Below are 11441 nucleotides of genomic sequence, written 5' to 3'. Positions count from 1 at the left end.
ACGGTGTATGTTCAAGGAAAATAGGTGCGGTATCATGACAAACAACAATGCGGAGGCACTGAATGCATTAAATGTAAATGTGAAAGAGTATCCAATTGCTATTTTCATGTATTGGCTGAGAGAGAGAAGTATGAAATGGTTTTATACGTTGCGGCAAAAACTGTGTTGATTCTACAAAAAAAAAAAAAAAATACCAGGCCAAAGCAGACAAGTACCTAGGATACGATGTTATAATGATTGTAAGTGTTTATTATAATTGATTAATATTCCTACATATTAGTTGTTGACATCTACGTCAACAAGTACTGTTGTTTGTTGACATAAATGTCCACAAATACTGTAACTTGTTGTTATCTGTGTCAAGATTTGTTGAACATGTCAATTAGACTTTTTTGTATACTAGTTGAGGTCATTTTCAGTCCATGACTTTAAGGTAGTAGGCAGAGAGTGGATTGTATTTGCTGTTAATTTAAATAATCGAACATGCTCATGTCGGCGATCTCAGGCTCATACTTTTATTTGCCTACACGTAATTGCGGCTTGTCGAGTTTGCAACTTCCCAGTTGAGAACTATATTTCAAAATTCTATACTACGGGATATTGGCAGGTAAGCTACGTAATTTTACATCATCCTCAGGGCAACATTTCGAGTTGGACAATCTCCCCTGAGGTGGAGAGTATCGTAGTTCTTCCGCCTCAACACAAAGCACATGTCGTTGGTAGGCCAAAAAAGAGAAGAATACCTTCTCAATATAAGGCGCAAGTATACACATAGCAGATAAATTGGCCATAATCATCAAACTACAATAGTGTTGCTCCTTCGTCCAAACAACAATATTGGTTTTTCTTCCTATTCCTACTTTCATGAATTTCAAACTTTTTTTGTTTATTTCAAACTTTATTGTGTATGACTATTGTTTCGAAAATTTATTGTGTATGACTCTTGTGATTTCGGACTTTATTGTGTATGAGTATTTGTGATTTCAAACTTTATAGATGTCAATAATTATTGTCAATTGTCGACAAATATGTCAACATTGATATCAATTTGTTGACAATAATGTCAATAATTTCTGTAATAGTTGACATCCTGTTAACAAACAGAGAACTATTACTTATAGATGTCAACAATTATGGATATTTGTTGACATAGATGTCAACAAATGATATCAATTGTTGACATAGATGTAAGCAAATACCCATAACTGTTGATATGTATGTCAACAAATGACAACTTTTAGTACATAATAAAGTATAACACACCAAAATAAAATGTCTGAAATGAGTACTTAAATATTACATATCAAACGAACCAAGATAACACGTTTCCCAATATTCGAACATCATCAATCTCCATGTTCGATCCCAATCCAGTCGCTATTTCACTGCCCCATGTCGGTATATGTCAATGGTAAACTTTTGTTGGTACATGGCCATGTGTTTTAGTCTGACCTCTGTCAGATCAAGGCCTTGAGTCATAAACTCAATAGCCTTTATCATAAACATGTCACAATCGCCACTGTTTAAAAAAATGGTATTAGAAAACTTGTGTATTAAAATATTATTAAAAAATAATAGCCATATACAAATACATTATCATGTGTGGCAAGTTGTTGAAATTTTTTACTTTGATCGGGATGAACTCGTATCTTCAATTCTCAGTCGATCGAATGCATGAATAAAACATATGAATAATAGGATGAATTCAGCAAGTTGTTTGACATGGGCCGTTACCCTTTTTCGATGATGTTTGATGTTAGACATGGAGTAATAAATCGCTATCGAATCTTCACGACTAGGAGATGATAGTGCCACCTGCCCCCAAAACAAAATGGAACATATACCGCATCGACGTCCACCCACGGCCAAGAGTATTTCAGCGATTTGTTGTTGGCAGTGATGTAATCCAAGATTCGTGGCTAATTGGTCCAATCAAATCGATCCTTATCATTATACTTCATCCAAGCTTTATCCCCTAAGATACAATAACTATGAAAGAAAACATTCATTATTGTGAACGATTCTTTCAACTAACCGCACATCCTCTTCTTCCTTAGGTAGTAAAAAATGACATCTACAGAAAAATTAGGATTTGATGCAACAAATACCCACACTTGTTGACAATTGTGTTATTGTTGACAACTATGTCAACAAACAGATAACTATTAATTATAGATCTCAATAATTATGGGTAATTTTTTACATGGATGTCAAAAATTATGGGTAATTTTTGACATAGATGTCAACAATTGACCTCATTTGTTGACATAGATACCTCATTTGTTGACATAGATGTCAACAATTAACATCAATTCTTGACATGTATGTTAACAATTACTCATAATTGTTTATATCTATAAGTGTCAACAATTATGAGTAATTGTTGACGTATACGTCAATAATTGATGTTAATTGTTGACATCTATGTCAACAATTATAAACAGAGATTTATTACTTACATATGCCAACAATTATAAACAGAGATTTATTACTTACATATGTCAACAATTATGGGTATTTGTTGACATAGATGCTAACAATTATGAGTATTTGTTAACATAAGTCAATTGTTGACATCTATGTCAACAAATACCCATAATTATTACATTTATGTCAACAAACAAAGAACAATTACTTACAGATGTCAACGAATTTAGGTATTTGTTGACATAAATGTCAACAAGTTATAAAAGGACACCGTTTAGAGAGCGAATAAATCAGATTATATAAATGGCAGTCGTACTTGATCAGAGAGCTACTCTACTGACGTCCAAAATGTGAATAAATTTTTTTATCTAACTTTTAGTTCTGTGAATTTTTATGCCCAAAGTAAAGTTTCTTCAAATTTCACGTACCAAATCTCATCATCGCTATTCTTCTTAAGCCAACTTTCTATTATAAGAACGTCTTCAAGGGATGTTGGAGAGAAGAGAGAAGACAGAGGTATCTTTTGGGGGCGTTCAATGTTTTTGATGAACTTCATATATTGTCTCGGCACGGGAGTTGGAGTGTATTTCTCTGGAGATCGAGTGATTCTTTTTTATCTCCGGTGAATCCTTTGCCATGACTCCAAATTTTCTTTATCCCATGCATCATTAATCTCCTCCTCCATGTGCTGCAATGTTTTGCCCTCCAGAACCGTTCCAACATAGATAAGTTGGCTGTCATCATACGCCTCTACATCCATATGTTCCGAATTTAACTGTAACATTTGTGCTCTTGACTGTGATTCAGTGAGTTCTTGGGTTTCTTCTACTTGGTTGTCTTCAACCGACCCTATCTTTAGAATAATGCATAAGGTAATCCATAAAAAGTATGTACAATTGTTGACAACTATGTCAACAAAGACCGACAATTGTTGACATATATCTCGACAATTTAAAGTGTTTGTTGACGGTGGATGTAAACAAATACCGGAAATTGTTGACATATATGTCAATAATTGCCGATTTTTGTTAACATAGACAAAAAATTGTCAAACATTTTTAAGACTAATAATAACTTCTCGATTGTCTTGACTTTCTTCCTTACCTTCTTCTACTTGGTTGTCTTAACCGGGACTGTACCATTTGATTGATTAAAAACGAGTTGTAAAACAATTTGTTGTTATTTGTTGATATCATTTACATACCATCTTGATTTTCTTCTTTTTTTTCTTCATCTTCCTTGTCTTTTTTTTTCTTCTTCTCCATCTTCCTTGTCTTCTTCTTCTTAATCTTTCTTGTGTTCTCCATCTTCTTTGTCTTCATCTTCCTTTTCGTCTTTCTCTTCATCTTTCTTCTCTCCTTCATCTTCATTCTCTTTTTCTTCATCGTCTTCTTTAACCCGCTTTTGTTCTTCATCCTGTCAAGGCATCTCTACCTCCCGACCGACCTCATGTTCTTGCTAACTCCTCACATTCTTGTGGCACAGTTTCAACAATTGATCGTTGACACTTTTTTGGAACCAATGTAAACCTTGTTTGATCTCGATCTTAAACAACCCCCACCCTCCCTTCAAATGGTTGACTGTGCCCTTCACAAAGTTCAATCGAGCATGTGTTATATAAAATTGATGTTAGACAATATTATTTTGATGAGACACATGTCAACAAAGGTTAACATTTGTTGACATCTATGTCTAGAATTGATGGTATTTGTTGATATAGATGTCAACAATGGATATCAGAAGTCAACAACGGATACCTTTTAATCGTTATGTGTCAACAAAAAAAGGAAATTGTTGACATCTATGTCAACAAATTATGTCAATTGTTGACATTTAAATCAACAAAACAATCAACTTTCCAGTGTTGTCATTTGCTGACATATACATGTCAACAAATCGTCAAACAAATTCATATTTCTTTAAAAAAAATATCGAGAAAATTACACTAGAAGATCAAACAAAAGAAATTCATATTCATGCGAGTTCAATCGTCATTAGAAGCAAATTTCATTTAAAAAAAATATATATAAATGTCTCCTAAAGGACATGATACAATAAAATTCTTTCCTTTGGGCACAAACCACAACAAAATGAACTAACACATCATTTATACTTGGTTGCACCATGTGCCAACGGGTATGTTGCATACCGACATGTAACAAACAATTAAATTACATGTTTGTCGATCGGTGATTATGGATCAAATGTTTGCTATGGGTATTTATATCCTTGAATGAAATTACTTCAGAATCATCGTTGAATATACCCAAGAGAGAAATAACAAGTGGACAAAATTTCTTTTCTATATATACAAATTGAGAATACGTACAATCTGACCCTTTGGTTATGCTGGTAGTTGACGTGGAATTTTAAGCGAGCATTGAAATTGGAAAGCCCACAATTAGAAAATATATAATAATTAATAATAATAATAATAATAAAATTACATGATTAAACCACTTGAAATATTGAAATTATAAAGTAACCAATATATCGATATTATAAACAAAATAGTCAATTTGATGAGTGGTAACTAATTCAAACGTTGAATTCCGATTATATCCTTTGACTGAAAAATATTGACAAATTTCAACCTCCGAAATTGGAGATTTGATGTTCTAAATGAGTTATTTTACGGTGACCAATTTTAACCTCCAATAATTTCATTTATTTGAGATTTTCAAGTAAAATAATCAATATAAAAAAATTAGTCGTTGATTGATATTAATCATCATACAGTCCTCATAATGTAGTACCTAGTATAACTTAGTTGGTAATTCCACATTACCTCCAAAATCGAAGTCGTGGGTTCAATTCCCACTGGCAGCAAAGTCGTCCTTCAAAAAAAAAAGTCGTCATGCTTCTATGTTTCTCCTATGTTCACAATTGATATTTAACTAATGCTATCTCTCTAAATTATTAGATATTGACCAATACTAACCTTTGAAATTGGAAGTCTGAATACGTTTTTTTTAGTTGATACGATTTGTTTCTCTATAAGAGTAGTTTGTTTAAGTTTTTCTCACAGTGTAGTGAAAAAGGGTAATTTTGTCAAAATGCCCAAAAATTTTAGCCCAATTTGTTTTTCCACCCTAAGTTTTTCTTAGGCCTCCTTCTTAAATGAGTTGGGTCCGCCACTGATTCTAAGTAATTACTATTTTGTAATATATTGCAAAAGTTAATTATTTTGCAATATCCGAGTTTCGATTTAACTAAAGTTCCCTACTAAAAATAAAATAAAAAATAAAACGTTCAAATGTTAACATGAAAATAACAAATAACAATGATGTAAATAAAACTGAAACACAATATCTAACCTGGGGATAACAGTTTTGACGGAGAATTGTTTGGTTAACTGTGTTTATTGATACCTCACATGATACTTTTGCCTGTCCATCATCACATAAGTAGCACAAATTAATTTGTAAGTTAGTTAGTTAACTCTCCCCTTATTAAAATAAACATTACGCACATATATAATCAAATTAACGGGGTCAAATGTCACCCGCCTGAGCAATGATGTGAACAATGCACCGTTAAAGTCAATAAATTGGTGTATGTTTGCTTAATAATTTTTAAAGAAGAATTTTCAAAAGTTTTTTTTTTTTTTTTTGAAAACTGAGAAAACAATTGAGTTAATAGGTTATTGTTTTACTTAAATATAAATAAAAAAGAAGGATGCATTATTTTTTTTAAATGGCTATTCAAAGTGATATATTGATAAAAAAAAAAAATAAAAAAAAAAAAAAAAAAAAAAAGTGAAAGTCTTAGATTAGAAAAATAGAAAACTTCTACAGAAAGAAGATGAAAAGTGTACCACAAACAATCATAAATACCACAAAATAACATGTGGATTACCATTCTATGCAGGTAATCAATCATTTTCAGATTACCACACGAATCGCAAGCGAAAACGCCGGTCTTCACCGGTTGCAGATTGTGGTTTTAGAGGTCTTTCTCGATTGAGATCCAAGCCCAAAGAAAATCATATCTTAGATCTGAGATTCAGATCTGAAGAAATATTCATAACCACTCCGATTAAAAATCGGGAGGTACAAAAGACAGATCTAATAGCTCTGGATCATTGAAACATAATAAATAAATATAAAAAACATGAATAAGTAGTCCTCTATTGGTCGAGATCACCGAAGTCACCGTATTCCAAGAGAGGGGACGACACCGAAGGTTGAAAGTCCAAGTCTTGATTTTCTGGGAGCGAGAGCGCAGAAAGATCCTCATTTTATTCACTTATTAAGTTAAAGTTACTTCGTACTTGATAGTCCAAGACGTAGATTGAAATTACTAAAGGTGTTGTTAGATGGTTGTTCAACTAGTGGGTGAAATAACTTGTTGAACAACTGATTGTTTTGACCACGATTAAAGAAATCAACAATCACGCAAGCAATCACAAGCCGAAAGCAATAAAGTACACGCAGAATTGGTAACCCTGATCGATGATGAAGCACCTACTCAGGGGTCCGACTGATGGTAAAAATCAATTCGCTATCTCAATAATCAGAGATCGGGACTTAAGTTAGATGACTCTCTCTCAAACACCTCTCTTCTTTGACTTCTACAATGGATGACAATCTAAGCTCTTTTTTAGATTAGAGAGTACTCCCTCTCTCTTTCACCTGATCCTCTCCTGAAGATTGACACAATACGTCAATGCAAAAAACGCAATCACAAACTCTGTACAAATAAAACACAGCAGCAAGAAGCACCTCGAACTTGTTGTCGATGAGATCTCTTAGAATAGAGAGAGAAATACGAGGTTAAAGTCGTCTGAATTGATCAAACAGAAAAGTGAAAGATCGAAATAAACCTTGTGTGAGTTTTATTCGATCTGCTCCTAATTTTTTTTTTGAGATTTTGATAAGTCGGAATATAACCAAGTATCGATACTTATCTCCATAGAAATCGGAACTAATATAGAATATTCTAGTTCTATTCGTGCGCACGGGAGGAATGTGACTAAGTAACCCGAGGCATTGACAATTTATTTTAACTTTGATTTGAACAGCTGTTACAATTTGTTTCGCAGAGTTAACCATATGCTCTATAGGTTCCAACATAGATGAATTATTCTGGTTTGTTTGGAATGAAATTCGAATATGAACGGACTAGACTAAAGTCTATTTAAAGATTTTTATTAAAGAAAATAAATATAAATCTTAAAAATTAAAAAAGTCTAACTTTTTATTAAAGAGTAGTATATTTTTTCAATTACAAATGGTTAATTAAAATATATATATATATATATATATACACACATATATATATATATATTTATATATATAATGTGTAAAGTGGGTCTTCCTCCTTGATTTTGATAATCTGTGAGAAACCAACTAAATTTATTTTCAATTTTATGCATTTTTTAGTTTTATAATTATTAGTTCTAATCTTAGTATTTTTATTACCATTATTATCCTTATCCATATTTTTCAAACCTGTTCAAATAATCTTTCGTTAATATTGAAAGCGTTAGTTTATTTCATGAATCCATGGTTTTAAATCCCGGGGGAACCGGGCTGGTTCCCCCTTTTTTGAACTCCCAGGCACCGGAAGTTTCCGGTGATTCCGGGGGAACCGGACCGGGAACCAGTGAGGAACCCGGTTCCCACTTCCCGGTCCGGTTCAGTTAAAAAAAAAAAAAAAACCCGGGTATAAATACCCGGTTTCCTCCTTAAAACACTCATTCACGTCAGTTTGAGGACGCTTACTTTCCGCCGCGAGCCAAGCCATTTTTTCCCAGATCCCGCCCGGATCCCGCCAAACCGCCACCTTCCCGACGCGACGACAACCATTTCCTCCCAGATCCCGCCGGATGCCGCCTTTCTCGGTGAGCTTCCCGACGTGTTTTAAGTTTTTTTGATGATTTTGAGTTTAAATCTTGAAATTTCTTGATAATTCTTGAAGATTAAGTATAAATTGATAGTTGTGAGCATGAATGTAGTGTGTATTTAAAATTTGTGTTGATGTTTGTAATTTTTTTGTATTTAATCCGAATTATGTTGTAATTTTTTGATTAGTTAGTGACGATTAAGGTTATGTTGAACTTGTTTATTGATTTATGAATAAATTGTTATGAATTGTTTTTAATTTTAGAGTTTGTGTTGATGTTTATAATTTTTTTGGTAATTAATCCGAATTATTTTGTAATTTTGTGATTAGTTAGTGATGATTAAGGTTATGTTGAACTTGTTTATTGATTTATGAAGAAATTTTTATGAATTGTTTTTAATTTTAGAGTTTGTGTTGATGTTTAAAATTTTTTTGGTAATTAATCCGAATTATTTTATAATTTTGTGATTAGTTAGTGATGATTAAGGTTATGTTGAACTTGTTTATTGATTTATGAAGAAATTGTTTTGTTTAAGGTTTGTACTATTGAACTTACTTTTTGTTGTGTTTGTAATTTGGTATTGTGTTGAAACATTCTACACTATTTTTTATTTTATGAATTTTATCCTACGTACTTTGTATGTTTGTATATTTCTTTTCTGAATTCCCCTCGGTAAATACGATATTTGACGGTATTCACTACGATAACGGTAAGTTCACCGGTACCGGTTTTTTTTTTCCTGCTTTCCCCGATATTCTTTTACGGTACCGAGGGTTACCAGTAAATTCGAAAGCTCAGAACGGTAACGATAACGGTATTTCGATCCTGGCATGAATCATGATAAATTTTAGATGTAGTCAAGAGTAATACTGATATTTATTTAATTTATAAAAAAGTATGGATATTTATTTAAGTATTTTTAAAATATTATTGAGTATATTTAAACAGAAATTGTTATTTTAATCGTTGAAAATGGTGAAAATAAAAAACAAATATATATGGTCGTATTCTTGCTGTAAGCATGTATAATTACATATTCCATATATATAAATAAATGCTATATATATTTTTAATATATATAGCATTTATTTATATATATGGAATATGTAATTATACTTGAATTTTGATTGGTGCACCAAACAAGGAACAAATTTCTTACCTGTATAGGAAAGTTGAGAAAAAAAAGACCAAGCCGGCCATTAATCGCCGTAACCGTTTCAAACCGAACTGTACCCTTAGCCAAGTCCTCCAGCAGAAAAACGACGTCGGAGAATAACCCAACGCCTTCGAGGTCCAGCTCAGCTTCCACGTAGGACGAGCCCCTGGCTCTCACGTGACCTCCGTCGGACCTCACATGGCCAAGCTTCTTCCCTCTGTACCCGACGACCACGTCAAGTGCGGTGTAGTCCATCGAGTAAACGTCGTCGTTTCGGACGCGAACAGCCAACGCCAATGAGACGTCAACCTCCACGTGAGGCCTCCTGTGGATACGCACCCTTTTCACCCTCATTCTCGTGATCTTTAAGTCCGGATCGGACGGCCAGAAAACGTAGGCCGCTCCGATGAGTGCAATGAATCCGACGGCCCAGATTGAGCGGCGACCTATGAGTCGGCGAGGGAAATAGAGTGGTAAAACGATGTAGTTTTGGTCAATGTTTGAGGTTGACATTTCTTTTTCCCTTTCTCTATTTCGCTCCCTGGTTAGGGTGAGTGATCTAAGAGAAGATGGTATTATTTTTTCGCAAAAGAACAAATATTTCTATTTTATTTTTTTGGTTTGGGTGCGCTTTATTATTTGTGTTGGTTTGCTAGGAAAGTGTGGTGGGGTATACACTTTTACTCTACGTTGTTTTTTTTACAAATTCCTAGAAAACTTAACGTGTACTAAATACTAATGTCCTTACAAAAAAAAAATAATAATAATAATTAGAGGAAACTAATTTTCTGTTCAATAGGTAAGGTTTTAACTTTATAGGCTAAATAGTCAAATTTTAAATATACATATTTTTTTTTTGGAAATATAGTCAAATTATAGCACAATATATATTTACACTATTAATTAGTATTTGCGAATTGTTGATTTTTTTTTTTTTTGATATTTTGGTAATTATAGACATATTTTGATTATTTTACAAATTTTATAAATTATATTTCGCTGCTAAGCTGCAACACGTTTACATATTTATATATTATGGAAAAGGTTGGTTTGAAGATTGAACTTTGGCATTAGAAATATATGGAAATTCACGACTTTTATAATTTTGGAAAAATATAATAGCAACAAATAATTGAAGCTTGTAACTTTTTATGAGTTAGTAGCGATAAATATACCTAATGTTATATTTTAGTTGGATCGTATGTATTTAGACTGTTAAGTTGGATGAAAAAACCTGTGATATCCTTTGATTTAACGAAAAATTAATATATTTTTTAAAGCCAGAGCCAGCCCTTACTATAGGCGAACAAGGCCAGTGTCTTATGCCTCCGATTGGGCTGGACTCCAAAATTTTAAATATATATTATATATGTCCAAAATATATAAATTTTTATATTTTTTATATTTAAATTTTACTATTATCGAATGGCCCCAAAATACTAATTCGCCTAAGGCCCTTAATGAAGAGAGATTTACACCAAAGTCACTTCTTATGAATAAAATTGCATCTATGTCACCACCAAAAAACGTGTTGCAAGTAAGTCACTCTTATTTATTATTAGACCAAAATACCCTTAAAGTAGAAAAGTAGAACCATAGTTAAATATTTACAAAACAAAAGTAGACTAGAAGAATAAAGTAGAACCACAGTTAAATATTTACAAAACAAAAGTAGACTAGAAGAAGAAAGTAGAACCACAGTTAAATATTTACAAAACAAAAGTATACTAGAAGGCTGAATCTGTGATTCCGGCGAGAGCTCCGACGAGGGTTACGGCGGCGGTGGCCTCGTCGGAGCGGCGATCGGCGCGGTAGTCGGAGTTTAAGCTAGAGAGATTAGGGTTTGTGAGAGAATTTGATGAGAGATTAAGGTTTGGGTGTGGATATGAATTCTTATTAGATATAAAATAGAAGAGTAATTAAGACATTATATAAGTGACAAATATGCAAAAAAAAAAAAAAAAGACACGAATGCAATTTAGACTCATTTGTGATACAAATGAAATAATG

The 11441-nt window shown here is 32.8% G+C and overlaps 1 protein-coding gene across 1 annotated transcript; it reads right to left on the bottom strand.

The window, feature by feature from the left end:
* Positions 1–3711: 3711 nt before the first annotated feature.
* LOC149385087 (uncharacterized) lies at positions 3712–10075 on the bottom strand. Its single transcript, XM_089626238.1, has 4 exons — positions 9435–10075; positions 5745–5816; positions 3898–4014; positions 3712–3843 (listed from the first exon to the last, which is right to left on the bottom strand). The coding sequence occupies exons 1-4, from the start codon at positions 9942–9944 to the stop codon at positions 3712–3714; spliced, it is 831 nt and encodes a 276-aa protein (XP_089482364.1). The 5' UTR covers positions 9945–10075.
* Positions 10076–11441: the final 1366 nt, after the last annotated feature.

This window comes from Urtica dioica, chromosome 9 (genome assembly GCF_054948205.1).
Source record: "Urtica dioica subsp. dioica isolate 48M chromosome 9, U.dioica_male_clone48M_v1_H2, whole genome shotgun sequence".
NCBI lineage: Eukaryota > Viridiplantae > Streptophyta > Magnoliopsida > Rosales > Urticaceae > Urtica > Urtica dioica.
The sequence above is the reverse complement of the archived record's forward strand: the minus strand, read 5'-3'. Positions and strand labels throughout refer to the sequence as shown.

Excerpts from the sequence above, each read along its gene's own strand:
- LOC149385087 (XM_089626238.1), bottom strand. The coding sequence starts at position 9,944 with ATGTCAACCTCAAACATTGACCAAAACTACATCGTTTTACCACTCTAT. Across the intron at positions 5,817-9,434 it reads TTCTCAACTTTCCTATACAG|GCAAAAGTATCATGTGAGGT; the intron begins GTAAGAAATTTG and ends GATGATGGACAG. Across the intron at positions 3,844-3,897 it reads TGAAACTGTGCCACAAGAAT|GATGAAGAACAAAAGCGGGT; the intron begins GTGAGGAGTTAG and ends ATGCCTTGACAG.